The sequence below is a fragment of the Bombyx mandarina genome, chromosome 03 (assembly GCF_030267445.1).
Source record: "Bombyx mandarina strain Sakado chromosome 03, ASM3026744v2".
NCBI lineage: Eukaryota > Metazoa > Arthropoda > Insecta > Lepidoptera > Bombycidae > Bombyx > Bombyx mandarina.
Window position 1 is genome coordinate 15,142,672 of NC_143210.1, and position 25,609 is coordinate 15,168,280.

General features: G+C 43.9%; 1 protein-coding gene across 1 annotated transcript in view; it reads right to left on the reverse strand.

Moving 5' to 3' along the window:
• The window catches only part of LOC114251941 (uncharacterized), a 49,169-nt gene extending 25,820 nt beyond the window's left edge, over window positions 1–23,349 (reverse strand). Inside the window, exons 1-3 of the mRNA XM_089740152.1 lie at window positions 22,473–23,349; window positions 12,470–12,617; window positions 11,788–11,833 (exon numbers count right to left, since the gene is read on the reverse strand). Of these exons, the coding sequence (XP_089596278.1) occupies window positions 11,788–11,833; window positions 12,470–12,526 (103 nt within the window). The 5' untranslated portion in view covers window positions 12,527–12,617; window positions 22,473–23,349. The remainder of the gene's footprint in view (window positions 1–11,787; window positions 11,834–12,469; window positions 12,618–22,472) is intronic.
• Between the last annotated feature and the right edge of the window lie 2,260 nt (window positions 23,350–25,609).

Consider the following 25,609-nt stretch of genomic DNA (forward strand, 5'->3'; position numbering starts at 1 on the left):
ATCAATTTGATGGTCACGCAAAAAGTCAGAAACCTGATCACGTTGATTTGCGAGACCGTAAGCGTTAAAAAATCCTATCGTTACGGATAGGGGCTTTATTCTACTTATATACGCCATTGATTACCGGCGGAGGGAGGGGAGGACGTACGTATTTAATGACGCGTATACGTCGGCGTATTCTTGCACAACGGCGATAAAGTGTTGTGCAGTGGAGGCAGCGCGAATGGCGTCGCCCAAAGCGTTAACGCGCTCAAAGTTGATCGACTGAAAGAAGTCGATCGCTAAAGCGAGATTGTCGGACGCGGTCGGAGGGCAAGTCGCGGGAGAGGGACGAGTCGCGGGGGCGGGACGAATCGCGGAGGAGGGAGTTGTAGCCGTGTTCGTGTGCGGCAGCGGTTTCGCCCAGGCCGAGACACTAGGCACCGGCGCCGGAACGAACGCTGGCTTAGCCTGCGACACAGAGGGTGCCGAGGCTTTGATGTCTGGGCCGGAAGCTCGGAGGCGGTTTTGGCGGGCGACGCGGCGATTTATTTTAGGGGCTCGGGGGCATCCCCGGTAATTTGCGGGGTGACCCTGTGTTCGACACAGGACGCAGCTAGGCGGTTCCGTCGCGGTTTTTTGATCGCGAGTGCATAGGACCGTGGCGTAATCGCCTAAGCACTTGACGCATCGGGGGCGCGCGTGACAGTTACGGGAAGAATGCCCGTATAATTGGCAGTTATGGCACTGGCTAGGTGTGCCTTTCTTGTGTGGGGTTTCGACTGCGATTCCGGAAAGGCTACAGACCGTTCGGATGTTGAATATATGCTTACCCTCGGGGGTAGGCTGGAGGGCGACGAGAACCATATTATATGGCTCCCTTCCGCGGCCTGTGTGCATGCGGTGTACGGAGTTAACCGGTAGGCCTTGTTCGAGAAGGTCGGCCTTGACGAGCTCGGCGTCCAACTCTTTAGGGATGCCACGTATAACGGCACGGAGTTCGCGCTCCTCCTGGAGCGTATACGTGTGGAAACTTATACGCTCCTTACGGAGGTAAGAAGAGAGGGCCCTATGGTCGTCGGGTGTTCGAACCTTAATTTGAATGCCGTTCGCGAGGTTACGGGCATTCGTGAAATTGATATTTTTGGCCTTAAAGGCCAGGGAAACTCGTTCCCAAGCTGCCTTCTCTTGAAGGATTACCGGGGGAGGGGTCTGGGTTTTATTTTGTGCCACCGGACGCGGCGACGGAGTGGCACGGGCTGGAGGCGCAACGGGAGTCTGAGGGCGGGGGCGCGACGCGTTCGCGGCTTTGCTAATTTTAGCGGCCGCGGGAGCTCGAGACTCCGCGGCACGCTTCTTACCCTTTTGCACCAGGGTGAATCCATCCGTCGATGAGGCGGGAGCGAGGTCGAACTCCATCTCCGAGTCAGAGTCGGAGGACGAGGAGGCGGGCGCAGGTGACCTGTGTTTTGGAGGGCGCGACGGAGGCCGCGGATGATCGCGCTGCTGGAACGGTGACCACGGCGGACGACGCAGCAGTTTTACTCGCCAGTATAGGCGACGCGGGAACGGCAGGCACGACGGAGGCTGCGGTGCTCGATGCAGAAGCTATGCACGCAGGTACAGGCGACGCAGGAGCAGCGAGCTCGGCGGAGTCCACGAGAGGGCTCGCGGTGTGATCGGCCTTGAAGGCCTGAAACTCGGAAGTGAGCTTTGGGTAGCGAAGCCGGAGAAATTCCGCAAATACAGCGTCCATGATGGCTACGTGCCCAGGTGGGGCTACCCTGGGTCTTAGAAAACACTCGCCTTGCGGCGAGGCCCCAACTTCTCCGAACTGAGCGGTTCTATTGAACACAGGTGGCGATGCGGCGCGATTACTACAGGACAAAGAAAAAACACAATAAAACAGAAATAACGAAAAGAAACAAAACAATTAAACACTTCCAGGAAAAACACTTGGTCGGCAGATGTACCACGAACACAGGCCGCGCGAACAATGGCCAGGCTAACAAAAGCCGGGCGAACAAAGGCCGGGCTATCGAGTGGTCGATGAGTGATTGCATTGCCGCGCTCGACTTTTTAAATTTTTAAATTTTTTTATAGTTTTATAATTTTTGTTTATAATTTTTTACTATATAAATATGTGCACTATTTCTTATTTAGTAATCTGTAAAGTTAGTAGTGTGTGTAGTTAGCTCTTGTTTTCATGTTGTTTTCAAATATATATATTGCTGTAACATGTCATAGTGTGTTATAGGAGATTGCTGTACATGCCTGTAACTGGCTTACATACCAGTACTTAATTTTATACATGTTAATTTTAAGCTTGAATGTTTTGTGTGTATTGCTGTTGGTGTGTCTAAATAAATAAATAAATAAATGAGCACGTCCGCACGTGACGGGTGCCTCTGAGAAGAGCATGTTACAGGGCTGCGGAATACCGTAGAAAGGAGTTCATTCCACGGCCGTATATAATATTTGCAAAGCACTGTAGATGAACGCATTGGCGCTAGGTTTTATGTTAGTCTTGTAATCATGTACACTCATGGACGAATTTTGCTCCCATGGTAAGTAGTACGATGGTAAATATCGTGATCATCTCAAATTAATTCATCCACATCGAGCTAATAATCTTAATCTTAATGATAATATTAATAGGACGAAGGCTTCCTCGAGTTACCGGTGCCACCACTTGCCCCACTTGCCCCCTCTTGCATCTCTAGTGGGGCAACTGGCATGTCCGTACGGCTGTGTACCATTATCCGTTCATTATATAATTACTTTTACCGCAGTGATTGCAGTTGTATAAATTGCTTATTAATTTGCAGTGCACGAATATGCATTCCGGTTCGAAAGGAAGTACCTACAGCAGCTGTAGCAATGCAATCGAAACATTGATCATTGAATAATCCCAGACGGACTGCGGCGTTGCTGGTGTGATGCTAGAGGGCTGATTGTATTTATTAAACAACTAAGAAGTTTAAGGAAAATTGTAGTTTACCTAAAGGCGGGAGATATACGCTCGAAATTTGACAGCTCATAGCGGCCATCGCGGTAAAGAAATAGCTGTCAAATTTGGCATGAACACATATATTTTAGTCGTGACATTTCACCGTGGAACACTACACCCTTGTCTGGCGGTATCATCGGCCCTTTTTTGGTCGAAGATGCGCAAGGAGCCGCGTTCAGTGTCAATGGCGACCGATATCGGACGATGATAACAAACTTTTTGTGGCCTAGGATAAATGGTATGGATGACACAAACATGCGGTTCCAACAGGACGGCGTCACTTGCCATACAGCACGGAAACATTAAATTTATTGGATGAGAAATACAAACATTTCATCATCTCGCGTGGTCGCGACATCAACTGGCCACCGAGATCGTCTTCGGCGCCTGCGATGATACATGCGGGCCTGCTATGGGTCATAGTCTGACGACTTCATTTATATCCTACATAACTCTGAACTATGCCGAAATTAAAATGTATGGGCTCAGATAAATTATATAACATACTTAAATAATATAATATGTACACGGCCCATCGCAATAACATATTTAAATTGCACCATCTAAGGCGATTGGCGTGAAGACTGGAGAACCGCCAAAATCACAAAACATGTGCTCGGTTTTTGTTCTAATGATCTTCAAACCCACGTTTTCTTACCTTTCTTTCCATTTTGCCAGTTTCCTCTGTACCTTAGGCCCTTCCTCTCCAACGAGAACAATGTGGTCGGTGAACAACATACACCAGAGCGTCGCCTCCTCCTGTATCTTCGATGTTAGGGCATCTATTATTATGATGAACAGGTAAGGGGTTAAAGCTGATCCCTGGTGTAAGCCTACCGCCACACTGAAATCATCGGTATCGTCAGTTGCGGAGCATAGGTACGTACTGGTTCTACTGCGTATAGCTCGAACAAGCCGCTGGTATTTCCTTGGCACTCCTTTCACTTTCATGCTCCACCACAGAACCTCACGGGGAACCTTTTTTCTTACGCTTTTTCCAAATCAACAAACACCATGTGCACGTTTTTACTTGCACGTTGGTATTTTTCACCTAGTTGACGAAGGGGAAAAATGGCGTCCGTTGTACTGCGTCCCGGCATGAACCCGAACTGATTCTGTGATACCTCACTCTCCTCTCTCCTCGTTATCACTCTCTCCCTTACTTTATAATATATATTATGTAATAATTAATAAGAATATATAACAATTATACGACAACATCTGACTTCTGTGACGATTTTACCTAACCAGCTGGTGCCCGGGTTCAGCTCATTGGTTTATCCATCTACTTAAGACTGTGTGTGCGGTAGTGGTTAAGCATGCGGGTACAAGTCGGTCCTGAGTCCGGCGGAGTCCTCGGAGTGGACACCAAACAAGTTAAAGTTCCGCCTCAGCCATTAGCTAATTCATGTAAAATAGGTAAGTGGGCACCCAACGCGCCCTCCTCGCCATAATTCAATTCGTTTCCCACACACGAGCCAAACTCAGTTTTGTTCCCAGGAGGGTAAAGCTTATAATAAGTTGTGGGAGGATCTGATTAAACGTAAATGGTAGCGGGCTGGACAACGAGTTATTAATTGACCACTCACAATAAATAATAATTAATAATCAATTTCCGTCCTCAGAGAGCGGCGCTGTAGTCTGTGTCGTAGCTACATCCCTGTACCTTCACTGAACTTTATCAATTAATTTATTCAACATGATTAATTATTGTTGACGTTATTTGTACAACTTAAAAGATAGATGTTTTTATCGAAACAGTACAGTTTGAACGTGCTTGTACATCGCACCGCCCGCCCCAGCATCAGAACTTATTCCTCTCCCTAGATCCCCTGCGTTCGTCCATTATGCTTTTTCAGAGATCGTTTGCACCACGTAACATTCGAATTAACTGCCGGCTATATCTAAATTTTGTTTGAGCCTTCAAATCAATTTCTTTTTTTTTTTCTTTTTTAAGCAGACGAGCATGTGGCCCACCTGATGGTAAGTGGCCACCGTCGCTCATGGACGTCAGCAATGCCAGGGGAAGAGCCAAGCCGCTGCCTACCGTTAAGTACTCTCCGCAAGCCTCGTTTTTTAGTAAGTAAAAACAAATGTAAAACAAAATGATTAACAAAGAAATAGACCGAAGCGGGGCGCTATAAATTAGTGCTCCGTAATCTGCGCGTTAATCTCAGCGTCTCGGAGCACAGCTTATCTTCGTTATATTCGTCTGTAAATCATTGCCGTCGCTCGTTAACCAACAGACTCCATGTTGAAGCACTTGTACAATGTTTGTGTGCAGGTACACGGTCGCGGCGCTGTGCGGGATGTACCTACCCGTAGTAGGACGCGTGTATATTATGTAGATATCCTTACCTTGTACGTGCTGCTTCAATCAATATTATATATTTATCATATAATATTGTCACGATTCAACCGTTCCTTGGTTTGGACAAGCAGCAATGAATCGTATATACAGTATTGTAGGAAGTTATAATGCGGTCTTGGGGGAAATGTGCTCTTTCACTCCACCCTGTCTCCAATGTGCTACAGCTCAAGGGACAAGGAGCGCATTCATCGTAGAGTAACCAGCTTATGAACAACAACACACTAATAGGAACCGTAAATTGAATTAAATAATCGATTTGTAGATTAAATCGTATTCATAGAACTCCTTATGTACCCGAACTAAGACAACAGAATGAACTAGAATATATTATTTGTAGCTCAGACGCCCCGTCCGCAGCTTCATTTACTTTAGATCAGTAATTGTTACTTGGTTCATCTGTGGAGCGGTGTACGCTGTACGGGGCGCACTGTTCACGTCACATTTCATTCTTAAACAAATGCAAAAAGCGGGATAAATTATCTAACTTTCAGCTGAAATGTCATTTTTGTTTCATTATGTTTGTTGGTCGCATTAATAGTAGTGGTGGACATAAATAAATAGATTACTATTTTAGTTTTATTGTCCTTATAGATGGACGAGCCATACGACCCACCTGATGGTGACTGGTTACTGTCGCTCATGGGCTTCAACAGCAATTGAACCAAGTTCAAATCACCCCACTCGGAGACTCGCCCGAGAGAGCTCTCCACTTGAGACACAAGTTTTGATCGTCTCTCTTGCACCACACTCCGAAAGAGACTCTTCCGGATGAGCTTTCATCCGGATAGCAATGCATTCCACCAATAGACAGCATGTCATTGATATACAGGATGAAAAGCGTGGAAAAGAGCACCGAACCTTGTGGAACGCCAGCGTTAATGGTCATGGTATCGGATCAGCAACGGTCTACAACGACAGTGATGCTCCGCCCATCCAAAGAGCTAGAGCTAGATCCAGTTGCAGAATCCCACGGCTATTCCGTAAGATTGCTTCGACAGAAGTGCCCTATGCCAGACCCTGTCGAATTCCTTTGCGATATCAAGGCTCACCGTGAGAGCCTCCCTCTTGCTCTACGAGGCCATTACTACCTGCAATATTTGGATACAATAGTTTTGTAGTTCTGCAGTGGGCTTAGGTTGATGTCTGCCCAAATAGTGATCATAATAATATTTTATGTTTTTGATAATATCGGGATGAACTAGCAAAGTTTGCGGAAAAAAGAAACAGGTTTTAATTTTTATATGGAAAGTAGACCAACTTTTTTTCCGTTTAGTGGTAAGCAGTACCGTTGCTTACCTGTATCAGAAATGTTAATCATTAAACAATTAGATGTTTGTTTCCAATCACGACAAATCATTCTAGTTTCCGACGTATGACGGTGCGACTACACCCAAACAACTGGTACACTTCTAAAGTCGCACCAAGATCTAATCAATGCCATACCTCAGGAAGCAGCCGCGAGAGCCACTCCCGCAATACCTAAAGTATTCGTTCGAAGTAATGTACTTAAAATATTTGAAGACCTCTTTAAAGAATTAAAAAGAAGCTTTTCGCACATTTGTTTAACACCACAAGAGTGAACATAGCCTAGACAGATCCAACGACGCTAGATTAGTTAGAATGCTTGAGTATTTGAGTAGTTCAGTATTAACTTATCACAAGACTAATTTTGGATATCTCACTTTGTTTAACTTAATTGCCATTCGTAATTGCTAGGTGCAGTTAGCTAAGTATTGCGGATATTACCTATGAATGAAATTTCGTAATTTACATTTAGTTTCGTACAGACACAATCGTTAAAGTATTGTTTAGCTTTTAGTTTTGTTTTCAGTTCCAAAGGCGGGGGCTTGAAGGTGTCCCACTTATTCTACATGGATGACCTCATGTTGTACGCTCCTCATGCTGCAGGACTGAGGCGACTGCTTGACATCACTTGTGATGTCAGTAGTCGCATCAAAATGGGAATGGAGTCGACCAGTGTGCGTTCCTCCATGTAGAGAGAGAGAGAACAGTCTCAGCGGATCGTTTACCCGTATCTGATGGGATAAGCCTTCGGGCACTCTCCGGGGGCGCAGCATACCGGTACCTGGGCATGTCGCAAAATATTGGTACATAGAGAGGTCATGGAATGCGACAAAGGACTGACCCCACTAGCCCTGGCCAGAGACGGGTGGCAATCACTGGCGGTACTCAGTACCTCTGATTGTGAGGTTATATGGGAAGGAAAAGAGCTGCACGGACGCTTCTTTCAGGCTCTGCACGAGCCCCACGTGGACAAAGAAGCCTCTGTGTGCTGGCTGCGATTCTTTGGGGAAACCGAGGGTTTTGTTTGCAATACAGGATCAGGTTATCAGGACATAGGAAGCACATTCTGAGGGATGGGACGGCGGACATTTGTCGATTATGCCGCTGACCGGGTGAATCCTTCAGACACCTCACCTATGGTTGTTCTATGCTTGCTAACACTGAGTACTTGCACATACATAACCAAGCAGCCAGAATCCTCCACCAAGAGCTCGCACACTCAGCGAAATCGCTAATCATGTACTGTTCTATTTTTATATTATTATATTTTATACTATTATATTATTAAATGGACTATGCTTGGCTTATCGCCTGAGGATCACGCTGGCTGCCGGAACCCGTACCGTTTGTTTACACTTGCCGCTTGCCGTTGTCGCCCAGGTGTTGCTACGATGGCGTTTGTTATTGTTACAAGCGAAACTACTAAATTGAATTTTTTTTTTTTTATTGCTTAGATGGGTGGACGAGCTCACAGCCCACCTGGTGTTAAGTGGTTACTGGAGCCCATAGACATCCACAACGTAAATGCGCCACCCACCTTGAGATACAAGTTCTAAGGTCTCAAGTATAGTTACAACGGCTGCCCCACCCTTCAAACCGAAACGCATTACTGCTTCACGGCAGAAATAGGCAGGGTGGTGGTACCTATCCGCGCGGACTCACAAGAGGTCCTACCACCAGTAAAATTTACCACCAGTAAAACCAAAAAAATTTAATTAAAACATAATAATAGAAACATCCATTCCACTAGAATCGGTTGTTCCGCTTGTCAAATCAAAGTAGCTACCGACGGTAGCGCAATATAAAAACTTAGGTACCTACTTTATTTTCAGCAAGTAAATTATGTGAATAATTTCGTATTTTATTACTACTTGTCAATGTTAGGATCGATGAAATTACTTCGTATCACGACATCAGGCGTTTACTCGTAGATAACAACAGGGACAATGTTCAAATTACATACACATACAGTTTATAACGCGTCATTCTCTACAAGTGCTCCGCGAGTTCACCCGCGTTTAGTATGCAGCTAATTCAGAAATAATGAAACACGTTCCATTTCCCCAAAATTGAAAAAAAATTCTAAAGAGGGGTGGGATTTGCTAAAAGCTGCCCGACCGCCTCCGAAGGAGACCTAACACCTCAAGAGCAGTTGCTTCGCGAATGAATCTACTACCGGATCGAAATCGCGACCCGCTGAGAAGATCCGGCGAGAAACTTAGCGAGCTGATGCACGGGTTAGGTTGCACGTCGACCTCTTTGTCGAGTTCGACGAGTACGGTTACCGGGGTCCCTAAGCCTGCTCCTAGTGTTAAAGCTGAAGGCGTCTAATGCAAAGGTTATTACATCTGAGGGATCCGTAAGGACGTGTCTAGGGCGTCGACGGTGACTGGCGCCTACCTGATCAGGATTCGAGGAGAAATCAGCGGCGGCAACAATAAGGCGATTATCATGACGCGTAGCCTTATCGAAGTACCGTTCCGACGCTGACTTCATGTATTTCCGGATTGATTTGAGGCCCAGGTCGTCGTGTAGGTCAACGTTCCTCGCGAACCACGGAGCTCCGACGGCCAACCTGCAAAAGCGCGATTCTAGAGATTCGAGGGTGCTCACTCGCGTAAGTCATGACGGGCCTTATGCAAGTTTTGTAAAGTGTCACCTTGTTCCGAAGGGACATTTTAGTCCGCTTACAGATCATGGTGTAGAGTCTACCGAGAATAAACGCCGCACGGTCACGGACTAATTTTATATGCGAGCGGAATATCATGGACACGTCCAGGTACTTGATCTTTCTGGCCCAGGGTATGGGTTGGCTAAACAGGGTAATCCGGGGTGTGAGATTCCTTCTCCTAATGCGGGAGGAAATCCGTGTGGAGTTTCCCCTCTGAGCTAGCACCGCAGTACTTTTCGCTGGGTTGATGTCTAATCGCCATTTTCGGAACCACTGTCCTAGGGTTGCAGCTGCGCTCTGAAGTTTCCTCGCGATTAGGAACTTGTTTCTACTCGAATAGTAGACAGTCGTGTCGTCGGTGAATAAAGCTAACTGAGTCGGTGGCGACCGGGGAATATCGTTGACAAATAAACTAAATAGGAGGGGTGAGAAGATAGAGCCTTGCGGGATTCCGGTCATGAGAGGTCGCGGGGAGGAGCGGGTTCTCTCGACTCGATATCGAAAAGAGTGGTTCAACAAGAAGTCCCGTATGATGAGCACGAGACTGTCCGGCACGCCCATGTTGAATAGTTTGAAAATCAAACCGTTGTGCCAGACTTTGTCGAACCCTTTACAGTTTGCCTAGAGACAAGAGGAGACTAATCGGGCGGTAAATCGTCGGTTGATTTTTTGGTTTACCAGGTTTATGTATGCCGATATACGTCCGCTTCTTTCCACACCGCGGGAAATATACAGTTCGCCATAGCTGCATTGAAAGTAGATGCCAACATCACGATGAGTTGGATGGGTCGAAGTTTAATAACGCGGTTAGATATACCGTCGGAACCGGGTGCCTTGCGAGAACGTGGGTCTTTGATTAGGTCTTTAACTTCCATTGGGGTGACGGGTGGTAACGCGTCCGAGGGTGGCAAGGAGGCTCTGCGTTCTACCTCACTGTCTACTACATGAACAGGGTCCGCGGATTGAGTGCTGGGCATGCACTGGGTTTGCAATGTATCGGCCAACAGCTCTGCTTTTTCGTCATCATCGAACGTCGCGAGTCGGCCTGAGGGACTTACGAGGGGGGGCATAGTTACTACCGTATCCGATTTGAGAGTACGAGCTAAGCGGTAGTAATACCTTTGGGAGGGCGCGAGTCCATCAAACCGTCTGGCATCTCGGACTTCCGCGATGCGAGACTAAATACCTACATACGTACTATCTACGGAAACAGTTTTATTTCGTAAATAGATAAAAAACTTGTTTATTGGAAAAAAACAAGAGGAAACATGATTTAATTCTTATCTGATTATAATTATTGATTACATGTTTACATAATTAGCTGCTTTAATCGCTTACAGTAATCAGCGCGCATCAGCACAATACGACATCATTAACATGTGGAGCATTAGCGATGCGCAGATAGTCCACAAAGAACACATGATCGATGTGATCGATAGCGACCTGATTACCGTCTTGAAATGAAGCCTGAGACATAGTAGCAGACAGAGGCTTGGCTGTGTCGCTGGCATTGCTGATGTCCACGAGCGACGCGGACTACTTGCGATCAGGTGACCGGGAGGCTTGTCTGCCTACAATGACAGCTAAACAAGTAACATCTTACCATCACCCCCGACTTGTTGAACACAGAGTATCAACGACACAAGTACTGCCAAGGAGGAGTTCATTAATTACGCGTGGCATTTTTGTGAATATTTTGACCCCCTCCCCTCATGGTGAGTTTTTCCTCAACACCCTAACTCCACCCCTAATCACACGCGAGATTCTTCAAAATGTATGTTTTGGCTGTTAACGTGTTGGATTAATGAGAGAAAAAAAAAACACGACTTATTCTATGACCTTTATTGAAGACTAGCATAGACTAGTATTTGAGAATATTAGCGTAATTAAAATCACAATCATAAAATGAAATATCAACGTTGCGCTGCATGTCAGATTTGGCCATATTTTATTCTAGAAATAATTTTTCACGTAGGTAACCTTACACAGTTTTCTGTCAGAAAAAAAATTACGTGGTATTTGCTAAGATCCCCTTCCTCCCTAAGTGAGATTTGGAAAGATTTAGCTTGATCCCCTCTCCCTAGAGCACCTCACGTAATTAATAAACGCGCTAATTAAAGGACACGCGCGCTGCACGCGGACTGTTTGTTGATTCATTACCAGAGTAGCTCGCGAGCTCACGGCCCGCCTGTAGGAGCCCATAGACATCACAATGTGACTCCAAATTTGTAAATCTAGTATTACACGATGACATTGTAAAATCTTATTAAAAAAATCTTGGTAAAAATGTTACATGGAACTTGTATGTGATTGGTCATATGGTTATCTAAAGTCAAACTAATGTGTTTACTTGGTTGTCTAAGTGCCGTTTGGCACCTGTCCCAGAAGGTTGACGGGAGAGAAGGAAGATTGAGATACAGAACTAGTGGTAGAGTGGAATGCAAAACTCACCAGCGACGGGCGACAGTTTCCGCATGACGCACCAGCGCGACTTCCACTGTCGGCAAACACACAACTCTTATTAGTTCAAACAGAACCGAGGGTGCAATGTTTCTGCAAACGGATGGTACATCGAGAGACGCAGCCTACTTTTAGTCAGAGTTTACAAACTATACACCGTCAACATCGTTGAGTACTACACAGTAACAAGTCAATAGTCTAATCACGTAATCTCCCAAACTACTCCAGGACTATCATCAAGCGCCGACGGAACTTACTAGGACTCGGACACCAGCCCGGCGGCCGACCAGCCCTTGGAGACCTGAGGCTCAAATAGTAACGAATTGGTGTAGCTAACTACTGTATGATGCACCCCGCGGAAACTACACTTGTGTTCATTTTGTTGCTTTCACATAATGAAATACTTGTCCTTACGTGAATTGAACTAGAGATAATAAATATTTTTCTCTAGCTCAAAAACTAGCTAAAAGTGCATCGATTCGGCTCAGCCTAAATGAATAACAAATCAACAAACACACTTTTGCGTCTCTATTGTTCATGAATATTTACGAGTATAGATATTATGTATATGAAGGTTGAGACAGTAATACAAGGTCGCGCATTGTGCGCCTCACTAATCTTATCTACGTGCTTGCGTATCTAGGTGCGTCGATACAACAACAAGATAACGGACCTTCTTCCCGTCACGGAACTTGACGGTCCCCTCGATGATGGTGTTGTCGTCCGCCATCTTGTCTGCTCACGTGGACCGTCAGGCGAGACACATGTCGGTGACGCACCTCCCCCCGCTGGTCTTGTCACATGGTCAGCTCACACTCCGCCTGGAACCAGGAGAACGTGCTCTGTTAATGAGCCAGACCCGCAATAACATACGGGAAAGGCGAGAAGTACACCCTTTTTTATTATTCCGTAGGCTGCGTTAGTTGTTAATTGCCGGCCCGCCTGGTGCGGCAGTTTCATTCAGATTTATATATTTAGTTTAGTATTTGTGTGAGGCAAACTTAGACCGGGAGTACAGCTGATTAGTACTTATCGAACAGCGTAACTCTGCCGTTAAATATATTAATATTATGTATTTTATTATATATACTTTAGAATATTATAAGGCTGAAGAGTTTGTTTGTTTAATTGGTAGAACGCGCTAATCTCAGGAACTACTGGTCCAATTTGAAAAATACTTTCAGTTTTGGTAGCTCATCGATTCAGGAAGGCTATATAACATCACGCTAAGAAGAATACGAGCAGAGCACTAACAAAGAATATTTCAAAATCGGGCTTATTTCCTTTTAAGATCTTCCGTTGTGTGCGCTGTGGAAACGGTTAAAGTTTCGCTAAAATAATGTATGACAGAATTATTCCTCTTTAAAAGTTATAAAAAAAGTCCGCGACAGCGTATGTCTATATGTTAAGGTTGGCTCACTATAACCTTTTTTACGCTAACCAAATTTGTTCTAAAATAAAGCATTATTTGTGAAGGTTTTTTTATAAAGATATTCATCCTGATCCAAATAAATACGTTATTCTTTACAAGTATTTTATTTAAAAGAAATTTGCCCTTTACATCATTTGATTTCAATGAGTATCTTACAAAATACAGCAGTTTTAAAATAATATCGCAGCAAAATAATGATCAAGCGCGTAATATTGATGTACAAGGCGCCGGCCGGCCGGTGCGCGGCGGCACAGAATAAGAACAATAACAAGAAACACCCAGGTGTGGTTACGGTAGACAGCGCATTGGCTCTGTCCCTGGTATTGCTGAAGTTCATAGGCGTCGGTAACCACTCACCATCAGGTGGACCGCATACTCGTATGCCTACAATGTCAATAAAAAAAATCTTTGAAAATTGCAGATGTTTCTCGATTTCTTCAGGATCGATTTTGAACAAAAAAAAAAGAATTATCAGAATGGGTTCAAGCATTCTCGAGAAATCAGTGAACATACATAGATAAAAAATGGTGGTCGATTGATAGCCTCCTCTTTTGAAATCAGTTAAAAAGCGTGATTTTGGTACCTTAAATAGCTTCTAAACATTATATTATTCAAAAATATTTTCACCTTCTACGTAAATCAAGTCGCGGGTAAAATTTAGCATGATCCCAAAGTAACCGAAGAAGAAGTCCCGGGCGCAAAACCTAGTATTGTTCTTTATTTAGATCTTGTATATTATCTATTGCTACAAACAGACGATCCATCGTTGAGTGCGGCGCGGCGTCGCGCGTGTGAGCGGCGAGATGCGACTATCCTTGAAACGCAAAGACGGACTAATAAAATATGTCCTAATCACTTTATCGGTGGTCATAAAGAGGCACAGCGGCGCTCCGCTACAAGGTAGGTACTAGGTAGGAACTCGAGCACCGAACGTATGCAACTAATTTACAGAAACCAATCACACTCATAATCAGCAGCAACAGATTAGATTATGTTGCTAAGGCGTTTTTTTACCTAATTTGGAAAGCATGAATCTGTGAGCACTTCTAGTCTATGGATTGAATTGATATTTTGAAATCTATGAAAGCGGTTGAAAAAAAAATTGTTTTTGATGTTTCTACAAATATCGATGAAACAGCTTGTACCCTTCTGGGCTTGACACTTTACAAGCTAACTCATGAAGCTTGTCCGCTTGTGAAATAAATCTTTTAATGTTTGTATGTCTGTTAGTTTTCACACTGCACCTTTTCAATTCTGCTGAACATATAAGAGTACAAACAGAAGAAGAAGAAGAAGCAAAAACAACGGGACAAAGTTACCGAATAAATAATAAGAATGTAGATGACCTCTCTCTCGCATAGCTACCGAGCGTGTGATGTGAGGCTCTGCTACAGCGGAGCTCACCTGCGTCGCTGCTTGCAGTAAATAATTTCTTGAAGTCTCACCGGGAGACTATATTGTGTATCGGACCGCACGCCTCGCTCTAGTGAAGCTGCGATATGTCGGCGCAAAACGAAGTGCACTCACAATTACAATAATTTGTGATATTGAACAGCCTTACATCGGTCTGTTGTTTATCCTGGATATCTCGTAACGAGCTACCCACAACTTCCACTCCTTCCAACTTCCTTCCTGAAGGCGATCCGCGATGACCGCTTTCAAGTGATTCCACAGAATTAGATAACAGCCCGCAGGACTGGCGCTACGTCACTATTTCGTGAGATGGCATAAGCCGGCGCCACGGCAACACGCGAGTGTGTAATTAGAAGACGTATTGGAAGCATGTATTAGTCATAGTCAAACAAAATCCGTCTATTAGTCTTTTGTGTGCCTCTACGGACATACTCAATCGTACAAAACTAGGACAAAAAGTCCCAGAATTTTATGCTATAACGATCACAACCTTTAAAACCAGAAAATTACAAAGAAATATTGTATCGACAAGATTTCATGTTCATTATAATAATATGCTTAGACTAGATGAACCAGTGAACTTTGTATCAATATGGTTAATACATAATAGATTTTTTTTCTGAATTGTAAAATTTAACACAGTTATATACTTAATCAGTCTAAAGCTTTCTGATATACTGCTTTTTGTGTAATTATATGTATAGAGAAGACGATTTCGCGAACACGTGACGTATACTTGCCCATGGGCGCAACAGGGAGATCCCAAGTTGATTCCGCAGAGTTGCAGCGACTGGTCTTGCGATCTATTTATGGTCATTGCAAAGGCCAGACGCACGGGAAATTGTAGACGCTTAACATCAAATTACAAATCTGTGGGAAAACATGTTCGACTGCATTTTTTGTTGATGATCTTGACCTCGATCACGCTATTCATTAGTTTTTCACAGCCAGTCTCGTTCCGTTGCACAGTCGAGGTTCATTAATGTGACGCAGTTTAATCATAACTGACCCTGCTTTTAATTGTAATTCTTGAGGTAGTAGTCCAGGCAAAGCCAGGAAATCTGTGGGGTAGTTGACTACGTCATCCTGGTTTGGAGCTGTGTCAACTGATGTATAAGAAAACAGCTCTCCTGGAATAAAGTTTTACTGGTCGGATTGAGACCATCGATATCTTTGTTTTTGGCCGCCCATATTGCTCGTTCACTCTGCCAATTATCGATTCTGAACTATTCATCGATGTCAGTAATAAGGTCCTCCTTTGAGTTGGTAAAGTAACAAAAATCCGTGGGTAGTGTTGATAATAATAATAATCCAGTCGAGATATCTACTGCGACCTTACCATTTCCAATATCTAATAACTACTTCGAAAACATATTGGCAGTTTGATCTAATTGTAAAGATACAACATGTTAGTTGTTAGTTGGAGTGTATTTGCATGCTGTCACAAATGCCTTTAGTTTGTCAGCAACAGTTGATCGGGGAATGATTGAAAGAGTTTGATGAAAATCACTTGACAACAGAATCATGGCTCCACCAACAAATATCTTTTAACGTCCTGTTCAGTGCGTCCAGTGACCTCGCATCGTACATTTATTGTATCGACGTTGTAAGCCGGTGCTTCGTTGATTTGCATGTTCAGTGGTCGTTTCAAGGCAGAGTGTGGAGTTCGTCCACCTTCTGCCGATGTTGCAGCTACGAGTATTCCAGATGAAGCCAACGTTAGGGCTACTTCATTTTGCGATCTGATCCTTGCCAACAGTAATGGAATTAGGAATGTTTGTCCCGGGTGAATCAAGGAAGTAAATTCCACCAGACAGAATGCAGGTTGTCTTATCCTTGGCATTTTAAAACAATATAATAGTAAATAAAATGTTCGCGTACTGACAAATTAATGATAGATTTTTATTGTTATTTTAAAACCTCATCAGCTCATCTACCAAGCAGCACGTAGCTGAAATAGCTACTAGAATCACAGCTTTGCATGTCCCTAAGAAAAACCGAAACCTCAGGCATGAGGCTCGGCACCAAGCTCGAAAAAAAAAGATCTTTCAGGTTGACCGATGCTTTTATATATAGATCTACAACTATCGGTAAATGACATCGCAATCAACCCAATAATGAATATACAAATTATTTATATTCTGTATTCTGTAAAATTGATTAACAATTGATCGATAGCGGGTCGACATATCGTAATATTCGTCTGTCTGTATACTCGTGGTTGAACTCGTACATGATGGTTACAGTAGTAGTGAGGGGGCGACAGTGACCGGCTCGACGCTGACGGGCGCGACGCTGACGGGCGCCGTCTCCGCGTCCTTCTGAAGTCGTCTCGAGACGTCTGCTGCTCGCTGCTCCGTGACAAACGCAAAGGAAAACAGCTTCTTTTAAAAACTTAAAATTTTAATTTCAATGAAGACGCAGCTCTTCACAAGATCCGCTGAAGTGGCAACGTCAGGAAACTTTAACTTTCTTTTTGCTACATTATAATAACTAGGTACGAGTATATATTATGTACTTACGTACCTATTGCATGAGGATAACATACTACACAACATCAGTACCGTCGATATGCCATACAACAACAGGAAGTCGTAAAAGGCCTACTACTATTCTTCATTAAAATTCCTATTAATTATTTTTGTTTAACAAAAACTGTTGAATTTTTCCACCAAAACAAACACTTTGTATACCTACTCGGATGTGTTACTGTACTTGTGTTCTCTTCATGTTAAACGTGGTATAACTTGGACATAATTATTGTTGTTTTGATTTATTAACAATCCTCCAAACACCATCAAAGGAACGACCCAATGACGATCGTTAGTGGGCCCGTATTCCAAGTCGCGTGAGCAAATTGTATTGAGTAACGGCTGTCACACCTCTTAAACACGTGACGGCTTCGTTGTAGAGATAGACAGGACGGTAGTAGCGAGCTGCGCGGGCTTACTGTACGCGCACCTAGCACCAGTGGCGATTCCAGTACGCTCCGAGAACGTTGTCACTAATTTTCTACTGGATTCATTAGTTTCATCTCATCAATGAACATTAAGCGCATTAGTCAGTTTATGAGAAAGGGTAGAGCTGTTCTAAACCGACACCACACAGCGAGAATATACCTTAAAGTATGTAGTAACTTAAGCAGTAGGTACGCGCTGCGAGCGGGGCAGCCCCACGTATCAGCACCGACCGCACCGACCCCACCTCGAGGCAGTGCAGGTTCGAGAGACATCTCCAGCCTTCGGATCTTGCTGATGCAGTGCTTGTCCCAAACACAAGTGTAGTAAATATTGATAACACAAGGCATGCAAGCGCACGGCGGTCACTCAGCCGTCCGCTTGTGGCGTCTGGGGCGTGCGCACAGGACGCGCAGAACTATCTTTTTTTTTTCCTACCTAAGCTGATAGCCTTGAGAGGCTATATCAGCGTCGCCTTAACTAGTAGGTGAGCTCACGGGGCTCAAACCTGATGACGTTGCTAGCACGAACCCTAGCAAGAGCCGTGCTTCGCAGAATCTACCACCGGATCGGAAACGCGACCCACTGAAAAGATCCGGCGAGAAACTCAGTGGGCTGTGTCTGTGGGTTAATTTACTCGTCGAGCCCTTTCGGCAAGCGACGGGTTCGACGAGAACGGTGACCGGGAGAACTATCTGGTTCCATGGCTTGTATCGTTAAAGTTACGTTGCTCTCTTTTGCTCCTCTGCTACGGCGTCGGAATATGTTATTGCATTCTTGCTATAGTTTTCTACCTCTTATGTTTCTGGTCTGCCATATACCGGAATGGGACGGATTATAACATTTTATCTTAGTTCTCAATCATATCGATTCTATTACATCGACGCCTAAGAAGATTCATTATGAAGTAAGATTAGGAAATTATAACAGTGTCTGAACAACGGATGGCGACCATCCGATGGTTCGTCCGATGTTTACTGATAGTTCATGAACTGGTAACATGCACTGGTAATTGTACAACAAGTAATGTGGCGAGCACGACGATACTGTTGCGAATAGTATCGGAGATGTGTCTGTTGGGCATGCGACTTGCAGCTCTTTATCTAACAAGTGGGTATTGTATCAGCGAGGTCAGCCGATAACGATCTGTCCGACTGTGAAGTATGAAGGTTGGTGATATGCAACTTTCTTTTTTATTTATTGCTTAGATGTGTGGACGTGCTCACAGCTCACCTGGTATTAAGTGGTTACAACCTAAATACGCCACCCACCTTGAGATATAAGTTCTAAGGTCTCAGTATTACTAAGTATAATTACAACGACTGCCCCACCCCTCAAACCGAAACGCATTACTTCTTCACGGCACAAATAGGCAGGATGGTGGTACCTACCCGTGTGGACTCACAAAAGGTTCTATCACCAGTAATTGTAATTTTGCGGGTTTGGTTTTTATTACACGATGTTATTCCTTCACCGTGGAAGTCAATCGTGAACATTTGTTAAGTACGTAGATATTTCATTAGAAAAATTGGTACCCGCCTACGGGATTCGAACACCGGTGCATCGCTCGATAGGAACGCACCGGACGTCTTATCCCTTAGACCACGACGCCTACAGCTCCAACCGTGCTGGTGGTGTGGCACGTCGCGAGCCGACCCCACCTTATCTAGTTCTACTGCGAAGCAATCACATTATTGCTCGTCACTAGTTATTTGTGAAACTATCGTTATATCACGCGCTGGCTGTATGTACTTCATGTGTCGTGTCGTCGCCGTGTCGTCGTCGTGTCGTCGTCCAGTCACACGAGTGTCGCGTGACACCGGTCGCCTAGCCGCGCTCGTGTGTATCTACTGCTCACGACACGCACTACACTGATAACTCTCCGAAACTCTCATCTATCACGCACTTACTGTTATGTACTCTGTTATCGGAAGTCAAGAACTTCATGTTATTTTGGATATAAACTATATTATACTTGATGCACAATAACACATATTAGGAACTCAATGGCCAAGGCATCCTTTACAATACGAACAATTGAAGAATGATGCAGAACCTGCTGGTGAAAATAAATTCCAACCACTACCAAGACGCCAGTGCCCAATTACTGGCAGAACCTCACTCTGCACGTCGGTATTCTACACCGTGCAGTTCTGGCAACGATTTTATTATAGGTCGTATGTTAAAAAGTGATCTTAGAGCATACGCCGTTGAGTTGTCCACTTTATTCATATACAACAAACCTGGTTGACCATTTCGAGTCATACTGTGCAATGATGCTCAAGTCCATCAACGGAATAAGCTGTAGGAGCTGTAAGAACTGTTAACTAGAATAAAAGAGAGAGAGAGAAATGGAGAGAGAGGGAGAGGTAGCCAGAGAGAGAGAGAGAGAGAGAGAGACTTTTCTATCTTCATCTTTCACAATATCGCGCATATGGTTGTTTACAGTCATAACTGAACAAATATACAATGATGTAGGGTTTAAGACAAAGTTTATTTAAATATCAGATGCGATAAAAGTATTTATTGGAACGAAGTTCCTTACGGCAGGCTTGGAGGGGATAGGGATTTTGCTGCGCGACCGAACTGAAAAAAATGTGATAGTAAAACCGTAAGAAAAAATCCGTGGAAAAAGTGCGTGGAATAAAACCGTTAAATGAGACGTGCGCAGGCGCGACAGTCGCATACACAAGCGAGTAGTGTATAATACCTTTCTCTTTCTCCCTCTTTCTTTTTATTTCCTAAAATACTGAATTTCCTAAATACTTTCTTGTACTTAAATAAAAACTAATCAGCAACATTTAAGAGAAAAATCAAGAAAACCTACATAAAATTGAGCACGATTTTTTTTGCAATTTGTGTCGATTCTACATTAGCCGAAGGAACTTCGTTCCTACCTGGTGTCCCACGACACCACATAATTTCTTTTTTTGATATAAGGATCGAATTATCAATTTTTATTCTATATACCCTACCCGCATTGACTAACGCCCGCTTACGTTTTGCTCCGCTGAACTTGAGTGTGTACCGCCCACAGCATTTTCAATTTTTTTTTCCTACTTAAGCTGATAGTCTTGAGAGGCTATATCAGCGTCGCCTTAACTAGTAGGTGAGCTCACAAGGCTCAAACCTGATGACGTTGCTAACACGAACCCTACCAAGAGCCGTGCTTCGCAGAATCTACCACCGGATTGGAAACCCGACCCACTGAGAAGATCCGGCGAGAAACTCAGTGGGCTGTGTCTGAGGGTTAATTTACTCATCGAGCCCTTCGTCGCAAGCGACGGGTTTGACGAGGACGATGACCGGGTCGCATATATACCTACAAGTTTCAAGCAACAACATTCGGACCATCGGTCTACCGAGCAATATCACTCGCTCGGTGGAAGATATTCCCTTCGTCGTTAAGCCTTCCAAAATACATTATATTAGGTCCAAAGTACATTATAGGTGAAACTTTAACGGTTTTTGCGGCGCAAGCCAGAATAGCTCGCAGATGGCAGATTTTTTCCTACTAACTTGATACTTATCGTTATGTTTTGGACCATTCACACTATTTATAAATTAGAGCCTTTTTTTATGCTGATGTGTAAGCTCTATTATTGTAATTTTCATCAAAATCCATCCAGTAGTGTTTTTCGTAAAAGCCTAACAAACATACATCCATGCATTCTTACAAACTTTCGCGATTATAATATTAGTAGGAAGAAGGATTTAGATTCATTCTACCTACACGCACTAAACACACAACGTTCTATTTTTCATGTACGACAATAACGTGAGCAATCCTTACCAAGCTGTCTTGTCATCATAAGCCAAGTGTTTCCGTGAGAGTGTATGTATGTGCAAATTAAATTCAGTTTTACTAAATCATTATTTACTTGTGGAGTAAATAAAACTGATTAAACAATAAAAGAACAATGCATAAAAAAGTAGTTCCGATTTTATCTGATTCCCGTTCGTCGATTAGGTACTCAAAGAGGATACGCCGGAGCTGATCTGATAGCCGCTACCCAAGTACCTATCTCAGAACTATTTCATCTAAACATTAAACTGCGAATTCATTTTTTTTTATTGCTTAGATGATTGGATGAGCTCACAGCCCACCTGGTGTAAAGTGGTAACTGGAGCCCATAAACATCTACAACGTAAATGCCGTCACTCAGCTCAAGATATGGTTTCTTAGGTCTCAATATAGTTACAGCGGTTGCCCCGCCCTTCAAACCGAAACGCATTACAGCTTCACGGCAGAAATAGGCAGGGTGGTGGTACCTACCCGTGTGGACTCACATGAGGTCCAGTAAAAATATTCGATAATATTAAATAATTTACGCTATAGATTCCTCTGACACATTTTTATAATGTGCATCAGGTAATCGCCACCTCCATCATCATTCTCAACTCAGCTCCATTTTTTTACTAGGGTCATTTCACAAAGATTTAATATTTTTACGTTGAATGATATTTTAACATTTTCTATTTATAAATAGCCAAATAGTAAATAGCATCATTTTCTCTTCTGCTAGCCAGCAACAACCGCTCGTATTAGCAACACACACTGACGGACGACAATGAACTCAATGAACTCTAAGTTTGTGCAGCTAGCTAGTTTGTGGCGCCCACCGTGGGGCAGCACCGCACGCCAAATTATCTTATTCAAACTTCCTGATAACAGTTAATTTATTAAGCATTTTAGATAAAAATTAATTTATTAAGCCTCTAGCGTATGCTAGAGGCGTTATCGGTCGCATCATTAATAACAAAAAAAAATATTATTAGAGTTGTCCATGTCTTTGATAAAGTTATAAATGTATCTTCGTTTAAATTTAAAAAAAAAAACAACACATAATCTAATATTATGAAAAGATCCCTACCTAGGCTACGTAGAATATGTTTCTTTGTGCTTGTTCACAACCACACCGATCACTACACTCTGTGTGACTTCACTTATTTAATTTCCAAAGAACATCACTGAGATCGTATCACAAAGTAGCGCGTAAAGTTCTGTGTGGGGCGGCGAAGGCGACGCGTGCGGCGCGGGGCCCTGCGTGAGCGGGACTGCCGGAGACCAGCCCTCGGGACCTCAACCACCCGGCCGGCAGGGACGAGGGGAAAGCGGAGAGCGAGGGGCATGGGGCGCGGGGTGCGGGGTACATGGAGCCTGGAGTCTTCGGGGAAATTTTGACGAATGACATTTTCGTAATGCTACAGTTTGAGAGCGTCGTCAGCGGCGAGGGCGCGGCGGCGCGCACGCCATGCACTCCGCTAATTGCGCTTTTAATGAATACCGATGCATCGAAGGGAGACTCCCTATTTGCGTAATTGGCAAAGTTATCGTCGCCGTCGACAGACTCGCTCTCTAGCTACCGACCACACTCTCGCTTCAACAGACTTAGGTCCCAACCGACGAACCACGGAGACGAAGAAAACGATCAACGACTTTCACAGAGACCACCTTGCGAATGATTCACAGGAGGAAGCTGTGACGCGCACTGAACGGTCTGGCTATTTACAGGTATTAATTATAGATTCAGCTTAACGTTGCCAATAAACATATTGAAGTTCTGCATAAAGTTATCACCATAAAGTCCTGCATACTCCCTCCCTGAAAATATGTTATACCTCATGATTTTATTATCCTGTGTTGAGCCCTTTTTTGTTGCTTTTGTAAGCAGACGAGCATGATGGTGAGTGGTTACCGTCGCCCATGAACTTCAGCAATGCCAGGGGCAGAGCCAAGTCGTTGCATACTGTTAAAGTCCTATTTTAATGTATGTAATTTTGTTATCCAACAACTAGGTATTTCTTTCTAAATTCTATATATTATATTGCATTATAAACAAGTGCTGATTGCTATTAAATGGTATCTAGACTCCATTGCGATGCAGTACGTGGATGTCGCCACAAGGTGCGACACGTGACTCGGTCGTATTGTTCACTTTTGTCTCAGCGGATGTCCTATATGTATTTAAGGCGCTCAGCTTCAGTGCACTCGTGGGATGTAGCATTTAAGTTATAACGGTGCGCTACTCAGTCGCGAACAATAACTTTTTGCAGTGGAACTATGCTTTTCGGTTGAAATAATACTAGGAGCTTTTCTTGGTAACGTTGGGTACCAAAGTTATAATATATAGACTCCAATATTAACCACTTTGCATTAGATGAGTTGTGGAGTGGATTTAGACAAGGAAGGACACTTCGGCGTCGACACAGTAGACCTGGGCTGGTGAGTGACAAGTAAGTTGATAGTACCTCCACCGCTGCCTCGCAGCAACACTCACGACGGGCAGTATTCTCTCGTCCTGTATCCTACAGCTATAAGCAATAGAACACAAAGCCGCATTCAGGTCTGTCTGTGCTTTCATTTCGCAACCTATGAATGCTCAGCATTGCGAGCATTGCGAGGGTCCGCCCGGCACAATCTGGTTAACGCAGTCGACAGGCATCACAACCAGAGAGCCGCCGCCCACCTTCAGACATGGGGTCCACGCATCAATACTATTGTGATTCTTTTTTAATAATTTCCATTGTAAGCGGGCAAGCATACGGCTCATCTAGTGGGAAGTGCAACATAAGAGGCACAGCCAAGGTGCTGCCTACGCTGAGTACTCTCCAGCAGGGCGCTCGTGTAGCAGTTGCCCCATTCTCCAGTGAAACCGTTAATCGCCTCACGACACCCGCCGGAGAGACGGCTGCTCCAGGCCGACACTTAGTAATAATAACAGCAATACTCGTAGTACAGAGTCATTATATGGAATTCAGAGCTGTCTAATTACAACGCGTTACGGTTAGTGTTGTAGTCGAAGGCGAAGTGAAAGGATGATTTATTTGTGAATCAAATTGAAATCGATCGGCGAATCCCTAACTATTGAAGCGCAGCGGATTTAGCGCATCGTTACCGCTGCCGGAGATTGCGAGATCAAGACCATACGAGACTCTGTGCCTTTACGATAAGGTGCAAGTCGCGTGCGTGTGCAAGTGTATGCATATTGCAAGGGCGACGCGAAGGGACTGCTCACTACATTTGAGTTGAGATTTATCGCTTTGCATCCCTCCTCGGCGCAATATGAAACAAAAAATGGAAACTACAGAAGACCAAAAGACAACTCATTCTTATTAAATTTATTAACACCGCCGTTACTACGAGTATTCACGGATCTTTATATCAGTGTAGTTTAATTATTGTACTCCATTTCAATTGAGGCATATTCATATTGTTGTTTATTTATAGGTAAATGTTGCAAGCATTGTTTTTTCCCAAATTCCTATATAATTTGAAAGAAGATATAAAAATAGCAAGATTGTTTATGTGTGATCATATAATGCAGTTTAGTAATGAATTAATATTGAAAACAGGTGATTGTTCCGTGCGTGTGCTCGCTGCGGCGCGGCGGCGGCGGCAATTGATACATCAGCGCCGCGCGGACCCCACGCGCTCTGCTCTTGCTTATTGTTCTCATTCAGATCGTATTTATCGCTCGGTATAATATGCATTATCTGAAGATATTATAACTTTACCATTAAAAACGTTATTATAATATTTTTTTAGTTGTACCATATTTAAAAAAGGAATGAATCACGCGTACAGGTGGAGTCCTTAAGTTTAATACGTTCGATCATCTTATTATCAATATTCCGAGCGAGGGTAGCATTTATGGCATCGTCGGTCTTAAAATTCTTCAAAAACTCGTTTTGGTATGATTAACTCAAAATAAAATACGCTTAACTCTAAGATATCAGAAGTGTAAGTGCACCGAGCATCAACACACGAGCACTGAGGCGATATTACAGTTTAGTATTTGATCGCTTGTATGATGCATTAAGCGGCAGTAAAACGTATTTATAAGTACGTTGAAGGAAGGATAAAGAGGTGGAGGAGGCGGCGGCCGCGGCTAGCGCGTGTTGCTTCAGGTCGCGAGTAAACATCATTATACCGAACACGTTTATCGAGATCACGATACGAAAACGCAGCAGAGAGCGATACACACGTACGGCACGGTGGGCCGGCCGG